Source organism: Anopheles arabiensis, chromosome 3, assembly GCF_016920715.1.
Source record: "Anopheles arabiensis isolate DONGOLA chromosome 3, AaraD3, whole genome shotgun sequence".
Lineage (NCBI taxonomy): Eukaryota > Metazoa > Arthropoda > Insecta > Diptera > Culicidae > Anopheles > Anopheles arabiensis.
Window position 1 is genome coordinate 78,583,531 of NC_053518.1, and position 18,830 is coordinate 78,602,360.

General features: G+C 42.2%; 5 protein-coding genes across 5 annotated transcripts; all 5 read left to right on the forward strand.

Annotated features, from left to right (window-relative positions):
* The first annotated feature begins 1,093 nt into the window (after positions 1-1,093).
* Positions 1,094-3,662, forward strand: LOC120899947 (serine protease easter-like). The gene is made up of 5 exons (XM_040306344.1): positions 1,094-1,263; positions 1,327-1,579; positions 1,645-2,243; positions 2,312-2,883; positions 2,968-3,662. The coding sequence occupies exons 1-5, from the start codon at positions 1,149-1,151 to the stop codon at positions 3,154-3,156; spliced, it is 1,728 nt and encodes a 575-aa protein (XP_040162278.1). The 5' UTR covers positions 1,094-1,148; the 3' UTR covers positions 3,157-3,662.
* Positions 3,663-4,665: 1,003 nt separating this feature from the next.
* Positions 4,666-8,480, forward strand: LOC120899945 (polyserase-2-like). Its single transcript, XM_040306341.1, has 6 exons — positions 4,666-5,128; positions 5,187-6,262; positions 6,318-6,430; positions 6,653-7,233; positions 7,299-7,840; positions 7,908-8,480. The coding sequence occupies exons 1-6, from the start codon at positions 4,981-4,983 to the stop codon at positions 8,067-8,069; spliced, it is 2,622 nt and encodes an 873-aa protein (XP_040162275.1). The 5' UTR covers positions 4,666-4,980; the 3' UTR covers positions 8,070-8,480.
* A 949-nt stretch (positions 8,481-9,429) lies between these two features.
* On the forward strand, positions 9,430-11,488 carry LOC120899948 (acrosin-like). The gene is made up of 5 exons (XM_040306345.1): positions 9,430-9,605; positions 9,667-9,877; positions 9,943-10,541; positions 10,612-11,183; positions 11,255-11,488. Exons 1-5 carry the CDS (start codon positions 9,494-9,496, stop codon positions 11,441-11,443), a joined length of 1,683 nt encoding a protein of 560 aa, XP_040162279.1. The 5' UTR covers positions 9,430-9,493; the 3' UTR covers positions 11,444-11,488.
* A 135-nt stretch (positions 11,489-11,623) lies between these two features.
* LOC120901204 (serine protease svh-1-like) lies at positions 11,624-16,222 on the forward strand. Its single transcript, XM_040308911.1, has 10 exons — positions 11,624-11,915; positions 11,979-12,077; positions 12,135-12,247; positions 12,315-12,458; positions 12,849-12,973; positions 14,164-14,289; positions 14,353-14,608; positions 14,674-15,272; positions 15,342-15,913; positions 15,985-16,222. The coding sequence occupies exons 2-10, from the start codon at positions 12,003-12,005 to the stop codon at positions 16,177-16,179; spliced, it is 2,205 nt and encodes a 734-aa protein (XP_040164845.1). The 5' UTR covers positions 11,624-11,915; positions 11,979-12,002; the 3' UTR covers positions 16,180-16,222.
* A 111-nt stretch (positions 16,223-16,333) lies between these two features.
* On the forward strand, positions 16,334-18,774 carry LOC120901205. The gene is made up of 6 exons (XM_040308912.1): positions 16,334-16,645; positions 16,709-16,807; positions 16,865-16,999; positions 17,094-17,319; positions 17,386-17,632; positions 17,780-18,774. Exons 2-6 carry the CDS (start codon positions 16,733-16,735, stop codon positions 17,904-17,906), a joined length of 810 nt encoding a protein of 269 aa, XP_040164846.1. The 5' UTR covers positions 16,334-16,645; positions 16,709-16,732; the 3' UTR covers positions 17,907-18,774.
* The last annotated feature ends 56 nt before the right edge of the window (positions 18,775-18,830 follow it).

Here is an 18,830-nt window from a genome sequence, read left to right on the forward strand (position 1 = left end):
TTTTTGTAGAATATGGGTATTTTGGACGCAAAGTTTGTCGATCTCTGGGCTAGAGCATTGGCGTTCTGATCTTTTCATGCATTTCGATCATTTCCATTATAATATAATGTTTCTATGGATGCATTTTTCCCAGCGGCAGTCCACCGAATCTATTAGTATTTTGTAACAAGGTTACCCCATGCTAATGGTAGAATATTCGAACAACAATCGATCGAAGGCGTAACAATGCTAAGAACATACCGGCGAGCTCGTTTTCTTCTTCTTTTTCTTCTCCTTCTTTATCTTCTTCTTCTTCTTCTTCTTTTATCAACTCGTAATGGATAAAACTCGAGGAATGGTTTCTACAAAGATTTAATCTTTGTCCTATCGAGATTTTGTGACCGATTGTCGAGAAAGAGCGAAAGAACTAGATCCAAAGAACTACATGCAGAACAGTTAATTTCGTATATTTCACCCCGTTTGGTCATACAGCAGATAACTACTGTTTACACACTCGCATTATTATCTTTAAGCAGGTTCCCTTTTCGCACCTATTCAGAGGCCGCCGGCCGAATAACTTTGTAGCAAGTTACTTACGTATAGAGTTGTAATAAACAGTAAATTAAGAGATCTATTATTTTGCAAAATTGAAATGGAAGGGCAAAAGTACGTAGAATTTAGGTTTTATTGCAGGATGGCTGAAATCCGCTACACCAGGTAACATAACATATGGAGCCGCCTAGTTGCGCATACACTGTTGTGTTACTGTGTGCCCAGACATACACACCGTGAAGCGTGAATAAATAACAACAAATCAACATGGCTGAAAGATTTGACGCACAAAAGTCTGTACCCAACTGTAATCACTTAGGAGGCGTTTGATGAAATGCCAAATTTTTCACGCACCCCACACATGGTGTAACGCCATGTAATCATGCTTCACGGCGCAACGATATTTGGCGGAATGTCTGGTTGCACAGTTACTTGCAACGATTGTTTTGCAAACTATTAAGCATTACTTGTGCATGAGGAGCTTGTGTGTGCGTGTTTGTTACACCAAGCCCTAGGGTTATCGGTGAGGGGCGATGGTCTTCCGCAAGTGATCATCAACTGAACTCGTCAGTATAGTGAGACACTTCTTTCCGATCAGTCAACTAAGTACGGCTACAATGCGCAACATATTCACACATTTAACAGTCGTGCTCATGATAGCAAGTATAGCTTTGGGACAACATTTTTTAGAACAACCTCCTATAAATTACACCGAAGGAAAAAACTTTGAAGGTAAATATAGATGACATTTGAGTAGTTTTACGCGGCGCTTTCTAAGAGTTTTTAATATTACAGACTGTGAGCTACGTTTCGTTACGAGCTACGATCAACATGAGAGCGAGAGAAAATTACATAGCTGGGTAACGAATATAGAGATGGATCTCATTGTAGCGTACGGTGGGGAACGAGCCTATAAGGGAGAGTTTCAACACATGGCCGCGATCGGTTGGACCAGATCAGGAGCAACGATCGATTACCTTTGTGGGGGTAGTTTAATAACTTGGAGATTCGTTTTAACAGCCGCACATTGTTCACAAGACATTAACTAGTAAGTAATGTCGCTGAAATCGTCTTTTAGATCAACAAGAACTATTTTATGCTTTTTATTTAAAGCCTACCACCGGATACAGTACGATTGGGAGACACAGATCTCGCTAGCACGGATGATGACGAATCAGCACAACAAATTCCGATTGCACGCTTCATCAAACATCCGCAGTATCGAGAGTCGAGAAGGTACTACGACATTGCAGTTGTAGAACTTGAGAAAAACGTTATACCAAACAGTGCCATTTGTGTAGCGTGTGTGTGGCGTGAACTAGAAGCTCCTGGAGACCTGCTGGTCGCGGTGGGTTTTGGTGCTCTTGGATTAGGAAGAGAGTTGAGCCCAATTCTGCAGAAGGTAAAATTACAGGCCCTAGACGCGTCGATATGTGCTAAGTGGATACCAACCAATCGACGTCAAATGCCGGAAGGCTTGCGAGACGATCAGCTGTGTGCGCGAAGTGAAACCATGGACACATGTGAAGGCGACTCGGGTGGCCCACTGCAAACGCTCCGGTACGATTTGCTCGGTAACATCTTTTCATTTATAGTAGGTGTGGTATCGTTTGGAACACCCTGTGTAGAGGGTTCTACTGGAGTGTACACGAGAGTCAGCTCGTACCTGGATTGGATTGAGAAGGAAGTAAATCAGTCGCTTAGCTACGAGGGTGAGTTTACTACGGCTAAGAGTTCAATCGAATAACAGAAAGCTACACAGTGTATCATTTTCTCACAGTTTGCACCGGGGTGAACGTTTGCGATCGGAAATTTAACCGATCTGTAGCTGTTTTGTTTGAGCCGCAATGGACAAACAGTCGCGTTGGACTGTTGTGGAAGGAAAACGAAACAGACATCTATCAGTGTGGTGGACTCCTGATCGATTATCAGTTTGTTATCACGTCGGCAGACTGTATTACTTCTAACAAAGGACCTCCAACATACGTAGCCTCTAGCTCTAACAGTGATCGTGCTGCTATAGAAGAAGTGTTTGTTCATCCACGGTTCACACAGGGACAACCTTACTTCGATATCGCCATTATAAAGCTACGAAAGTATGCAAATTTAGATGAAATGTATCCGGTCTGCCCATGGACAGAGCAAAAGCATGGTGACTGGAGACAAGTCAGCCTTCTGGCAGGAGCAACGTTGTTGCAGAGACAAAGTTACGTGACGGTATTCAATATAACTACGAAAGGCTTTGGGCAATACTATGCTCATGGTCAAGACTGCAGTGTAGGGGAAAATGTTGCTCACAACGATCTCAACTGCATCAGTAACAGTGATGCCTTTATACCAGGATTGTGTCAGGTAAGGAATATTGTTTGCTGGTTTTGTTGAAATGTAAAAGACACTGATTTTAAATAATGCTAAATTTAAAACTAAATTTTCTAGGTTGACTATGGAGGACCAGTAATGACGAAATATGTTGACAAACAGTTTAAGGTACATGGTATTGTGTCTCGTTTGACGCAAGGTTGTGGAGAAAAAATGATCTTTACCAGTTTGATACCCCATCGGCTATGGTTGGAATCGATCATCTTTAAACAATTGCATGAGAGGCTTGTATTTAGTGATAAGTAAAGATCAAACATTTCTAGCTTGACATAAACTAATATAATAGCAATAGCATAAAAAATAGCATAAACTAAACTATAAAACATGTTCTTTGTGAGCGAAACGTCGTGACAATATCGTAATCTTCCTAATTGCATGATTCAACCACTTGACTGCTATAAACGACAGCCTCTTTAGTCAGCAAATAAAATCTTCCTAAGCATCGATGGGCGCTTTTAAATAAAAGATCATAATGTTTATAATGCTGGAATAGAGCCGATAACACTCCAGTCTATCTTCAACATTATCGTAAAAGGGGGATGCTCTGCACCCATATAAAGGCAAGAAAACAGCAAAAGAGACAGAGGAAACTGCAATTTAGGAGCGTGACCCTAAATTATATATTTAGTGTATTTTACAGCAGGAGAACCAAAACTACAGCCAGCGAGCCACACGGCCATCGAGAGCGCATTACAGGCTCAATGTTTTTTTTAAAGAATGAAATAAATCGTGTTTCATTTTGACCATTTTAATCAAAAGTTTAATTTTCACTAAGACGAAAATCAAGCGAATATAATTTAATGTTTTAGCAATGTTGATTAGCTTTTTTTTAAATAACAACGATTTAAGCGTAAGGTAACGTCAAAATGCACCTTAACAACGTGAAGCAAAGCTACCCGCGAACTACAAAGATGGGAAGCTTTTTAAGCACTTTTCATCCAGGTACCGATATCGGATTAGCTGGCAAGGGGTTTCCCCAAGCGCTGCATTTCCCTCAAAAAGCGAAAAGATATAGCGAGATAATCTTTAGTGTTATAGATTCGAGTACTCTTTGTGTCCATGATTTCCTGCATTCCACAATCGGAGCAAGTAGTCAACAATGAACGTAAATGAAGGCAAAACGTTACATATTACAAGATGGCCATATTGAAGCTTTGATGACGATATCACAATTATCTTTCTAAAAACGTTAGTGTGAAAGACTCGAAGGCTATTGATATTGACGGTAGAATTTGAAGGTTATTTCGATTTCTTCGAGCAAAGTCAACTGCGCATAGACTCGATGATTGTTGAAATTCGTAGGTCATAAATCTACGACGAACGGAACTCGTTACGATAATGTGGTGTTGTTTGTTGCCAAGGTGGAATAAAGAGGAGGTGTCTTCTTAGCGCTTGGCATGTTGCCATTTTGAGATTCAGTTTGACAACAGCCGTCGATATTTGTTTACAGGCAGCAGCTGCATTATAACGTGTAAAATGCCGATTTATGGAATGTGGATGCAAAATACAAATTTTTATTGCTAAAAAAATGTTTATTAAACGAAAACAATTCATTTATCCTATCCAAATACCAGCAATATTCGTCGCATTTGACAACTGCCGTCGATCCTGGTTTAGTGCTTATTTCTAAAGCCTCGATGCCCAATTGTTCCCAATGATGACACCTCCTTTCTACCCACTTTGGTTTGTTGCAGCAAATGTCGTACATCTTCAACATTTAGCGTGCCATTGTTTCAGAAGTGTTTTTTTTGTTTTGCCTGTAGGAAAGTGTACGTTGAACAGGTTTGAAACCTGTTTCATGAAACATTTCTCAGTTGCAAAAATCCGTTGATTCGGCAAGGTTGATATGAAGCAAGTGTTTGAGTGTTAAGAATTCATTCACGTGTAGAAAAGAGCACGAAATGCCGAAATAATTCGCACGTCTAACAGGTAAAACCTGTCTCGTGAAACATGCAAATTTCGATGTTCCGTAGACGAGTCCTGTACGACTGCTGTTTCATAAAAGCTTTGATTCAGTTTTGGTTTGATCGATCTCGGAACAACAAGTCGCGTTAGAGGTTTCCTCGTAGAATGTGGGAAACATTTTTCAAGATGAACCAGTCTGTGAAATGTTCTGTTTTTCGGCTCATAATGGTTTTTAGTGCCATTAAGGACGTGCAAATGCACTCGTTTTTCGATGTTCCTCCACCGGAATACATTGGGCGTACTTCAATGAAGGGTAAGGCATTTGAGAAGAAACAATATTCATCGGCTATAAATAATTACATATTTTGCAGACTGTGCAAAGCGGTTCTACGGTGAAGCTTTTGTTGCTGGTCCAATTTATGGAGGTTTTGGTGCTGGTGCAATTGATTATGATGCCGATGAGAATGGTGAAGTATTTACTAATGGTGAAAGCTTTGGTTCTGGCACTGGTGCCATTGATGGAGGTTTTGGTGCTGGTGCAATTTACGGAGGCTTTGGTGCTGGTGCAACTGGTGGAGGTTTTGTTGCCGGAGCTACTGATGGAGGCTTTGGTGTTGGGGCCTATGGTGGAGGCTTTGGTGCTGGAGCCACAGGTGAAGGTGTTGGTGCTGGTGCATTTGATGGAGGCTTCGGAGCTGGTGCAAATAGTGGAGGATTTGGTGCTGGAGCCACTGCTGGAGGCTTTGGTGCTGGTGCAAATAGTGGAGGCTTTGGTGCTGGTGGAATTGGTGGAGGCTTTGATACTGGAGCCACTGGTGAAGGTGTTGGTGCCGGTGCAATTGATGGAGGCTTTGGTGCTGGAGCCACTGATGGAGGCTTTGGTGCTGGTGGAATTGGTGGAGGCTTTGGTGCTGGTGCAATTGATGGAGGCTTTAGTGCTGGTGCAAATAGTGAAGGATTTGGTGTTGGTGCCTTTGGCGGAAACTTTGGAACTGGTATAATTGGTGGAGGTTTTGGTGCTGGTGGAATTGGTGGAGGCTTTGGTGCTGGAGCCACTGATGGAGGCTTTGGTGCTGGTGCAAATAGTGAGGGATTTGGTGCTGGTGCAATTGATGGAGGCTTTGGTGCTGGTGCAAATAGTGGAGGCTTTGGTGCTGGTGGAATTGGTGGAGGCTTTGGTGTGGGTGGAATTGATGGAGGCTTTGGTGCTGGTACAATTGGTGGAGGCTTTGGAGCTGGAGCCATTGGTGAAAATTTTGGCACTGGTATAAATAGTGGAGGCTTTGGTGTTGGTGCGAATGGTGAAGGTTTCGATGGTAAAGATTTTGATCCTGTTGACTATATTAAAAGTTTTAGTGAAGGTGCAAATTTGACTATTGATCCATTTATTGGACCACTTTGGACTCATTTATTTGGTGGAGCTTTTCGTGGCGAATTGCAACATATGGTAATTATACGGTTAGTTTGGGTTTATGGCACACTAAATTCATCTGAAATTGTAGGCATTGGTCGGTTGGACGCGTGCCAGCGGTAAAATTGATTACCTCTGTGGTGGTAGCTTGATCGGCGAACAGTTCATACTGACTGCGGCACATTGTAAACAGGATGAAAGTGGGTGAGTTGCTAATATACATAATTTAACTTCCTTTGTTTTGGTATACGATGAGCCATAATCGAATCAAAATTTGAGAAAATACAGCAAATGAAAATAAATCATGTTTTTTTCAAGGTTTAAATCGATCTAAACGCATGATTAACGTTTTTACATATGACTTGTCTCGAAGACTGGATGAATAGATAAACGAATACACAATTGTGTTTAATGTCTATTTTACAGCCTCCGTCCGGATACAGTGCGGTTGGGTACCCATGATGCCAGATATGCACAGCAAATTGCGATTCGTGATATAATAGTACATCCGAGCTATGACAATTATACCAAGTACTTCGATGTGGCGTTGATTGAGCTAGGACAAAATGCATGGATTTCGCCAGCAGTATGTCCGGCATGTTTATGGCAAGAGGGCGAGTCACCTTCTGGTCCCATGGAAGCGATTGCATTTGGAGTAACGAATCTAAACGACGATCCGAGTCCAACTCTTCAACGTGTTGTGCTGAGCTACAGATTGAAAGAAGAATGTGAAAAAGTACTAACTACCAATAAAACTAGGATCCCCCAGGGTGTTCGGGCGGATCAGTTCTGTGTAGCTGGCAAGGATATGGCCACTTGCGCGAGTGACTCCGGTAGTCCGGTTGATGTGAAACGGGTGGACATGAGTGGTTCCATGGTATCGCTGATTAACGGTGTGGTTTCGTTCGGAACAGTCTGTGTTCCCGGTTTGGTTGGAGTATATACTAAAGTAAGCGAGTACGTGGAATGGATCGAACAAATGACACAAACGTCAATGAGTTATAGAGGTAAATCCTTAGATTACATGGTCGCTTGGGTTTCGGCTCTGTTATAGCGTTCAAATTCCTTTCAGCTTGTACCAAGGAAATAAAGTGTTTTAGAAAGCCTGGCGAGCCTAGTAACATGAACATAAACCTGTTCAAAACCAATAGTCGGTTTGGTCTTCTGTGGGACGAGTTCGAAGGCTCCCCGAACGAGTGTGGAGCAACATTGATCGACTATCAGTATCTTCTTACTACGGCTTCCTGTGTAACGACGAGCAAGGGTCACCCGAAGTTTGTCATTTCCACGCGTGGCGAACGTGTAGCGATTTCAAATGTTTACGTGTCGCATAATTATAGTTCACCAACAAATGACATAGCACTACTGAAGATTGACAAGTACGCTAATCACAATGTATACCCGCCCGTCTGTTTATGGGACCATCAAAGCGATGGAGAGTATCAATTTTCTCCAGAGTTTAGTGCATACGGACTGGAGGAACCTATTGGCGAGTCTAGTGAGTCCCTTTTCGTTACTGCTCGCACTGGTTCGGGATGTGAGGAGGAGCTGGTATCGGGAACAGATTTGCAGTGCTTTCACAACAAGGTACCGCTAATGCCGGGAGTATGTTGGGTGAGTATGATTTAGAAGAAGGCCAAAAGAATGATTGTAAATTGCTATTTTTTAAAATACATTACAGATGGATCACGGTGGACCTGTTATTGGCAGAACACATTCGTCTAAAACAGTACATATGTATGGCGTTGTGTCGCCGTTAAGTAGAAGCTGTGGATCAAATCTGTTTATGGTCGATGTAACACCACACATTCCATGGATAGAAGCAATAGTCTTCGGTAAATGAGATCCGTATCGAGTGTGGAACTAATTGTAAATGTGTTTACTTACGAGTGTCTGCCTAGGTTCAACTTATTCTATTTTAATAAACATGGAAATTTAATCTTTCTGTAAAGGAACTTTTTAACCAAAGTTACTGCAAATCATAATGTAACAACAAGCAGACGTCAAAGTGTGTAACATGGTAGAAATGAGAAATTGTAAAAAAAAACTACGCTGAATCGAAACATGTCCAGGGCTCCATCATAAGGCTAATGATCTCCAGACTCATTTTCTAGTCGTACGAAACTTATTCTCATGACCTCTTCTTGCTTATTCTTTAGTATATGTTTATCGAATCGAATAAGCTTCGATCTCCGTCTGGTCTTTTTAGGTTGGTCTATAAACTTTAAAGGGTTTCCATGATTTTTATTTTTAATTTCCCCATTATTTTTTTCATTTTACGATTAATTCTCAGAGTCTCATACATCTTTGGATCGTTCCCAAGATTTATTGCCATCGTTACAAGTCAATGCAAAGGATAAAAAATATGGGGTTAGACGACCATTTTCCTCCTGGAAATAGTTTTATATTAAACAATTTTAATTAGTGATTGATTCGAGTGATTTAATTGGGCCGGTCTGGAGGTACAGTCGTCAAATCGAACGACTTAATAACATGCCCGTTATGGGTGCAAGCCCTGAATAGACCGTGCTCCCATACGTAGGACTGACCATCCTGCTATGGTAACAATAAGTCACTGAAAGCCAAGCCCACTTCACTGGTGGGTACAGGCAGGCCTTGACCAGCAGCGGTTGTTGTTGTGCCAAAAGAAGAAGAAGAAGAAGAATTAGTGAAACAATTTTTTCCCCTGAGCGTACATCATAATTTTAGAAAAGCTCAATGTTAACAGATCGAGCTCGAGTTAATTTCGCATCTTCACAAAAAAACGCTTCAGAACGCAATATTTTACACGTGAACAGTGTTGTTTATCGAGCATTTAGATTCGCTCGGTATGCGCTCGTTGTGCTGATTATGCTTTCTTGCAGCTATCGGAATCGTAGCACCTACTGAAACTACTTGTCCAACCGAATGATTCCGGGTCAGGTCGTTCAGATCGACCCGCCCATCGCTAATGTTTAATTATTTTTCTAGACATTCCTGTTGACGTAAAATAAATTTCTCCGCGGACCACGTCTGTTTACACCACGGACCACAAGTGGTCCGCAAATCATAGGTTGGAAACCACTGCCGTAGATGCAGTGATTGTTTTGTAAAACAAAACGAATCACTTGTACGCGAACAGCTTGTGTGTGTGTGTGTGTGCGTGTGTGTTGGTGAACCGGTTTCTACCGTTAACGGTGAGGTTATCGATTGCATGAATTGGTCGCGACTCGTCAGTAAAGTGATACACCTCAGAGTGTAAAGATTCAAGAGATTTCGTTTACGCTTATGACGATGTTGGATCTATTACCAACTTTGCTATCGATAGCAAGTTTAGCCCGGGGATCAGATTTTTTAGATAATCCACCCGTAAATTACACTACAGGAAAGAGTTTTGAAGGTAACTATTGGTTTAATATCTGTATTGGTCTATCTGAGTGGCTAATGTTTTATTCTTACAGATTGTGAGCTACGCTTCCCAGCTACAAAGGTAGATGAATCCAGTCATATTGAATCGTACGGTGGGGAACGAGCCTATAAAGGAGAGTTTCAACACATGGCCGCGATCGGTTGGACCAGATCAGGAGCAACAATCGATTACCTTTGCGGGGGCAGTTTAATAACTTGGAGATTCGTTTTAACAGCTTCTCATTGTTCAGTTGACTCAAACAAGTAAGTAGAGTGGTTGTTGACATCTTTGAGATCCATCACAAATACGCTATGCTTTTGAATTGAAGCCTTCCACCGGATACAGTACGATTGGGAGACACAGATCTCGCTAGCACGGATGATGACGAATCGGCACAACAAATTCCGATCGCACGCTTCATCAAACATCCACAGTATCGAGAGTCAAGAAAGTACTACGATATTGCAGTTGTAGAACTCGAGAAAAACGTTATACCAAACAGCGCAATTTGTGTAGCGTGCGTATGGCGTGAACTGGAAGCTCCGGGAGATTTGCTGGACGCGGTGGGATTTGGTGCTCTTGGGTTTGGAGAAAAGTTAAGCCCAACCCTGCAAAAGGTAAAATTACAGGCCGTAGACGCGTCGATATGTGCTGACCGTTTACCAACGAATCGACGTCAAATGCCGGAAGGCTTGCGTGACGATCAGTTGTGTGCGCATAGTGAAACCATGGACACATGTGAAGGCGACTCGGGAGGCCCACTACAAACGGATCGACACGATTTGTTCGGCAACACCTTCCCACTTGTGGTAGGTGTGGTATCGTTTGGAACTCCTTGCACTGATGGGTCGACAGGAGTGTACACAAGGGTTAGCTCGTACCTAGATTGGATCGAGAAGGAAGTAAATCAGTCGCTTAGCTACGAGGGTGAGTTTACAACGAATGAAACCTCATCCGAATGACATCTTCAGCATATTGTATCAATTTTTTTTCATAGTTTGTACTGGAGTGAACGTTTGCGATCGTAAACTCAACCCTTCCATATCTGCTACGATTGAGCCGAAATGGACAAACAGTCGCGTTGGACTGTTGTGGAAGGAAACCGAAACGGACATCTATCAGTGCGGTGGATCCCTGATCGATTATCAGTTTGTTATTACGTCGTCAGACTGTGTAACTTCTAACAAAGGACCTCCAACATACGTAGCCTCTAGCTCTAACAGTGATCGTGCTGCTATAGAAGAAGTGTTTGTTCATCCACGGTTCATAAAGGGACAACCTTACTTCGATATCGCCATTATAAAGCTACGAAAGTATGCAAATTTAGATGAAATGTATCCGGCTTGTTTATGGTCAGAGGAGAGGCATGATGATTGGAGACAATTCAATCTTCTGGCAGGAGCATCGGTACCGCAAATGCGAAGCTACGTGGAAGAATTCAATATCAGCGTGAAAAGTTTTGTACAGTACTACGTTCATGGTAAAGACTGCAGTGTAGGGGAAAATGTTGCTCACAACGATTTGAAATGCATCAGTAACGATCCGACACTGGTGCCAGGATTGTGCCAGGTAACGATTGTTTTGCATTGTTTTAAATTGTAAACCAAACTGATTGTACTATTTCAATCTAAATCTTCTAGGTTGACTATGGAGGGCCAGTAATGACGAAATACTACGATGAACAGTTCAAGGTACATGGTATTGTATCCCGTTTGACGCAGGGCTGCGAAAGCAATGTGATCTTCACCAGATTGGCACCTCATAGGCAATGGTTGGAATCGATCATCTTTAAACAGTTGAATGAGAGGCTTGTATTTAGCGATAAGTGAGAGTAAAACAATCGTAATAAAATAGCAAATAGTTAAGTTCACCAATCATGCGTGCATCACAGCTTCCCCGAAATGAATCACGAATGTTTTACGTTCGTTGTGTTTAAGCTTTCAACTTGTTTGTGTTTTTGTTATTGTGAAGATTATGAATGAGGAGATGAGATAATTCGTGTCTGGCTAGCAGGTAAAACCTGTTTCATGAGACACGCAATGCGTCATCTGATGCCAAACTTCTCACTTGATCTTGACGACACGATTATACTTTGAATCAGTTGTTGTCGGGCACACGACGGAACAACAAGTTGCGTTTAAGGTGGTCCCTTAGAAAACTCTTTCACAATGAACTTGTTTTGGGGAATGAGGGGTTTTGGCCTTCAGCTAGTGTTGCTGTTTCGAACCATTGCGGACGTGCAAATGCAATCATTCTACGATGTTCCTCCATCGGAATACATTGATCGTACTTCAATGAAGGGTAAGACAATAATAGTTGGTTTATAGAGAGCAATTCGATAATCATTTATGGCACATTTTGCAGACTTTGCAAAACGATTATATTCGGATGTTACATGATTACACCGGCTTCTACGGTGCATTTGGTGGCTTTAGAGCTCTTCGCGGCGAGTTCCAGCATATGGTAAGGTTTGGCTACAAACTTGTTTCTGTGTGACATTGACACCACCTGACCTTGCAGGTGGCGATCGGCTGGACGCGTGCCAGTGGTAAAATTGATTACCTCTGCGGTGGCACCTTGATCAGCAAACAGTTCGTATTGACTGCGGCACACTGTGCCTGGGATGGAGACAAGTGAGTTGGAGAAATACGAGAAATCGGTAGGAAGTCTTCACTATTTATATTTAACACCTTTTTGCAGTCTTCGTCCAGATACGGTGCGACTAGGCGATACGGATCTGGGAAGTACCGAGGATGACGAGTTTGCAACTTTCAGGAGGATCAATTCTGTGCGGCTAGCAGTGGTATGGATACTAGCGAGGGTGATTCCGGTGGTCCGATCGGTGTGAAGCTGTTTAATGTCGGTGGTGCGCTGATACCACTTATAAACGGTGTAGTTTCGTTCGGAACTCCCTGTACAGCTGGATTGATCGGGTGTATATTAAAGCAAGATAGTACGTCGAGTGCAGTTATCTCGGATGTATACATATCGCCCGTTTATAGAGCAGGTCGACCGGAAAGTGACTTAGCACTGCTGATGATAGCTCAGTGCGCGAATCATCAGATTTATCGACCTGTCTGTTTATGGGATCTTTGAAGCGATGGAGAATGGAAATCTAAGCCGGAGTTTTTCGCAAACGGATTGGAAGACCAGTTTGATGAGTTCGTGTTCGTTACTGCTCAAAACGGTACCTTAGGAACTGATACAAATCCGTCAAATCCAATTCTAATCCAGAGTTGGATTCAGTTTTTCTGAGATGGAGTCGGAGTGGATCCACTGCTCCAGTCCGGAGTACCCATCACTTCTGTCCTGCCAAACCGCTCTCATTAGCATATCGACACTCTGGCGGGATTTCAGCGGTGAGTGACTGGAATAACAAGGATCGCAATTTTGGCAAGTCTGGTCACTAAAATGGGTTTGTCATATTTTGGTTTGGATTATGTATTTTTCGGAAGTTATTGATACAAAGTGAAATGTATTGTAGTGATCTGTTGAGGAACTTTTGTCATTTTTGCTATACAAAGCAAGTACTTATTATTCCCAAATAAATTATTTGTAGCATAATTTACATCTTTTTCGGGACAAAAGCATCTGATCGCTGTTCCGATCACTTCCGAATGGGGGTGTGTCTGTGCCGTAGTCGCCACATGTTGAAATAAAGCACTCTTGAATAGAAATATTATTTTTTTTATACAATCATAAAAAAAGACTGTCATGGGCTCATATCTTGAATGGATCAATGCCCTGATACACAAAATACTACTCAAGATCTAGACCTCCAAAATTGATTACGACAGATAAAAGGAAACAAAGAATTGGGATAATATTTTGGAAATTGTTGTTATACTCTGCGGTTTGCTTATCATTCTATTTTTAACCAAAACAAAAAGTTTGTGCAGTCATGTATCCGTGTGATCCGGGTTAATTAGCTAGTGATGGAAAAAGAAAATCATTGGTTATCCAAACAAGTTAAAACCCTCAAATATCTATATTTAAATGTCCGTAGGGTGAATCGATTCGACGTTAAATGAGTCAAACGTAGACATCCTAAGCACAGTATTAAAAGTGTGCTTTAAATAATCTACGGGTTCTAAAAAGTGCATTAGTACATCTTCTTCTTTGGCGCATCAACCGTTGTCGGTCAGGGCCTTCCTATATTATTCATGGGCTTGGCTATCAGTGTCTTATCGATGACTTCATTGTAGGATAGTCAGTTCTATGCATGGTACCGCCATACAGTTTTTAGGGCAAGGATGCAAGACTTTTTTTTCAAAACAATCTTTAATCTGCAAGAAACAATTTGCTTCCATAACAAGCGATGAGTAATTGATAGATGAATGGAAGAGCAGCTCACGCTAATCGGCGTTGTACATGCATCGATTGTTTTGCAAAATAATAAGCATTGCTTGTGCATGAAGAGTTTGTGTGTATGTTTGATGCAGCGGTTCTTAGCGTTATCGGAATGATTCGATGGCTTTCATCAACTGATCGTCAACCCGAGCCCGTCAGTACAGTGAGACACTTCTTTCCAATCAGACAACCAACTAAGTTTCTGCTACGATGTGCAAAATGCTTACACAATTAACAGTCGTGCTCACGTTAGCAAGTATAGCTTTGGGACAACATTTTTTAGATCAACCTCCTATAAATTACACCGAAGGAAACAGCTTTGATGGTAAATATTAACAATATTTGAGTAGTTTTACGCGACGTTTTCTAAGAGTTTTTAATGTCACAGACTGTGAGATACGTTTCGTTACGAGCTACGATCAACATGAAAGTGAGAGAAAATTACATAGCAGGGTAACGAATATAGAGATTAGTGAACGCATTACAGCGTATGGTGGGGAACGAGCCTATAAGGGAGAGTTTCAACATATAGCCGCGATCGGTTGGACCAGATCAGGAGCAACGATTGATTACCTTTGTGGAGGTAGTTTAATAACTTGGAGATTCGTTTTAACAGCCGCACATTGTTCACAAGACATTAACTAGTAAGTAATGTCGCTGAAATCGTCTTTTAGATCAACAAGAACTATTTCATGCTTTTTATTTAAAGCCTACCACCGGATACAGTACGATTGGGAGACACAGATCTCGCTAGCACGGATGATGACAAAACGGCACAACAAATTCCGATCGCACGCTTCATCAAACATCCGCAGTATCGAGAATCGAGAAAGTATTACGACATTGCAGTTGTAGAACTCGAGAAAAAAGTTATACCAAAAGGTGCCATTTGTGTAGCGTGCGTATGGCGTGAACTGGAAGCTCCTGGAGACCTGCTGGACGCGGTGGGTTTTGGTGCTCTTGGGTTTGGAGAAAAGCTAAGCCCAACCCTGCAGAAGGTGAAATTACAGGCGCTAGACGCGACGATATGTGCTAAGCGGATACCGACCAATCGACGTCAAATGCCGGAAGGCTTGCGTGATGATCAGCTGTGTGCGCATAGTGAAACCATGGACACATGTGAAGGCGACTCGGGAGGCCCACTACAAACGGATCGACACGATTTGTTCGGCAACACCTTCCCCCTTGTGGTAGGTGTGGTATCGTTTGGAACTCCTTGCACTGATGGGTCGACAGGAGTGTACACAAGGGTTAGCTCGTACCTAGATTGGATCGAGAAGGAAGTAAATCAGTCGCTTAGCTACGAGGGTGAGTTTTCAACGGATGAAAGCTCGTCCGAATGACATCTTTGGCATATTGTATCTTTTTTTTTCATAGTTTGTACTGGAGTGAACGTTTGCGATCGTAAATTCAACCCTTTCATATCTCCTACGATTGAGCCGAAATGGACAAACAGTCGCGTTGGACTGTTGTGGAAGGAGACCGAAACGGACGTCTATCAGTGTGGTGGACTCTTGATTGACTATCAGTTTGTTGTTACGTCGGCAGACTGTGTAACTTTCAGCAAAGGACCTCCAACATACGTAGCCTCTAGCTCTGACAGTGATCGTGCTGCTATAGAAGAAGTGTTTGTTCATCCACGGTTCACAAAGGGACAACCTTACTTCGATATCGCTATTATAAAGCTACTAAAGTATGCAAATTTAGATGAATTGTATCCGGTTTGTTTATGGTCAGAGGAGAGGCATGGTGACTGGAGACAAGTCAATCTTCTGGCTGGAGCATCGGTACCGCAAATGCGAAGCTACGTGGAAGAATTCAACATCAGCGTGAAAAGTTCTGTACAATACGACGTTGATGGTTACGACTGCAGTGTAGGGGAAAATGTTGCTCACAACGATTTGAAATGTATCAGTAACGATCGGACACTGGTACCAGGATTGTGTGAGGTAATGATTGTTTTGCATTGTTTTAAATTGTAAACCAAACTAATTGTACTATTTCAATCTAAATCTTCTAGGTTGACTATGGAGGTCCAGTAATGACGAAATACTACGATGAACAGTTCAAGGTACATGGTATTGTTTCCCGTTTGACGCAGGGCTGCGGAAGCGATGTGATCTTTACCAGTTTGGCACCTCATAGGCAATGGTTGGAATCGATCATCTTTAAACAGTTGAATGAGAGGCTTGTATTTAGCGATAAGTTAAGGTAAAACAATCGTAATAAAATAGCAAATAGTTGAGTTCGTCAATCAAGCGTGTATGACAGCTTCCCCGAAATGATTCACGAATTGTCTACGTTTGTTGCGTTTAAGCTTTCAACTTGTGTGTGTTTTTGTTATTGTGAAGATTATGAATGAGGAGACGAGACAATTCGTGTCTGGCCAACAGGTAAAACCTGTTTCGTGAGACACGCAATGCGTCATCTGATGCCAAACTTCTCACTTGATCTTGACGACACGATTATACATTGAATCAGTTGTAGTCGGGCACACGACTGAACAACAATTTGCGTTTAAGGTGGTCCCTTAGAAAACTCTTTCACAATGAACTTGTTTTGGGGAATGAGGGGTTTTGGCCTTCAGCTAGTGTTGCTGTTTCGAACCATTGCGGACGTGCAAATGCAATCATTCTACGATGTTCCTCCATCGGAATACATTGATCGTACTTCAATGAAGGGTAAGACAATAATAGTTGGTTTATAGAGAGCAATTCGATAATCATTTATGGCACATTTTGCAGACTTTGCAAAACGATTATATTCGGATGTTACATGATTACACCGGCTTCTACGGTGCATTTGGTGGCTTTAGAGCTCTTCGCGGCGAGTTCCAGCATATGGTAAGGTTTGGCTACAAACTTGTTTCTGTGTGACATTGACACCACCTGACCTTGCAGGTGGCGATCGGCTGGACGCGTGCCAGTGGTAAAATTGATTACCTCTGCGGTGGCACCTTGATCAGCAAACAGTTCGTATTGACTGCGGCACACTGTGCCCGGATGGAGACGCTGTTGGAGAAATACGAGAAATCGGTAGGAAGTCTTCACTATTTATATTTAACACCTTTTTGCAGTCTTCGTCCAGATACGGTTTCGGTCCAGATGACGAGTTTGCAACTTTCGAGAGGATCAATTCTGTGCGGCTGGCAGTGGTATGGACACATGCGAGGGTGATTTCGGAGGTCCGATCGGTGTTAAGCTGTTTAATGTCGGTGGTGCGTTGATACCGCTGGTAACTGGTGTAGTTTCGTTCGGAACTCCCTGTACAGCTGGATCGACCGGGGTGTACAGTAAAGTGAGCGAGTATGTCGAGTGGATTCAACGAACGACAAATCTGTCTTTGGGTTATAGAGGTAAGTTAACGCTAACAGTTCGGATGCTGTCTCTAATTTTACTACACCTCAATTCTTCTAAACCAGATTGTACCTTGGAATCGTTCTGCATCGGAAGGCCCAAAGAAACTATAAACGTAGCATATAATACCTTCTACACCAAGAGTCGCTTCGGTCTTTTATGGAAGGAATCAGACAGTCCCTCGAACGACTGTGGAGCGACACTGATCGACTATCAATATCTTCTAACGGCGGCTTCCTGTGTCAAGTCGAGCAAAGGTTATCCAAAGTTTGTTATTTCCGAAAGTGGTGAGCGTGCAGCTATCTCGGATGTGTACGTATCACCCAGTTATAGAGCAGGTCGACCGGAAAGTGACTTAGCACTGCTGAAGATTGCTAAGTACGCGAATCACCAAGTATATCGACCTGTCTGTTGAAGCGATGGAGAATGGAAATCTAAGCCGGAGTTTTTCGTATACAGATTGGAAGAGCAGTTTGATAAGTTCGTGTTCGTGATAATAGGATCCACTGCTCCACTTGGGAGTACTCATCACTACTGTCCTGTCGAACCGCTCTCATTCGCATATCGACACTCTGGCGGGATTTAAGCGGTGAGTGATTGGAATAACAAGGATCGCAATTTCGGCAGGTCTGGTCACTAAAATGGGTTTGTCATATTTTTGTGTATTTTTCGAAGGTTATTGATACGAAGTGAAATGTAATGTAGTGATCTGTTGAGGAACTTTTGTCATTTTTACTATAAAAACCAAGTGCTTATTAATCCCAAACAAATTATTTGTAGCATAATTTACATCGATCACAATAACGTTACCGTTAATAAGGCTCGTAAAACAATCGATATGATAAAACGTTTTTCAATCCGCATATCCGACCCTCTGTGTTTAAAAGGGTTATATTGTTCGTTAGTAAGACCTATTTTGGAATATACTGTGTTGTTGTTTGATGTCCCAGCCCATATACATCCATTGACCGCATAGAAAGAGTGTAGAGATCATTTACTCGGTATATTGTCAGCAAAATGCCCGGCTAGACGTCAGATACCCTACCGAACTATGAGCAAAGATGCCATCTGTTGGGTCTGAACTCATTGGAGAAACGCCGTCACATTTCCCAAATAATGTTTGTTGCTTCGCTCATATCTAATGCGGTGGATTCATAAACCATTCTTTCATCCCTGCATTTCTATGTTCCAACCCGTTCCTTACGTCCTCGTGCTCTAAATGATCCTTTATTACGTGCTGTGAGATTGTATAATTCCTGCGCCCACTTGTTTGACCATCCTTCCGATTCATCCTCCGAGCGAATATTTAATACGTTTAGTTAATATAGTATGTTGTTAAGTGTTGTTTTGGTGCGGAAAAGCACACCAAAATAAAGAGGAAAATGATCGCTGTTCCGATCACTTCCGAATGGCGGTGCGGCTTTGCCGTAGTCGCCATATATTGAAATAACGCACTCTTGAATAGAATTTTTTTTTGTATACAATCATATAAAAAGACTGTCATGGGCTC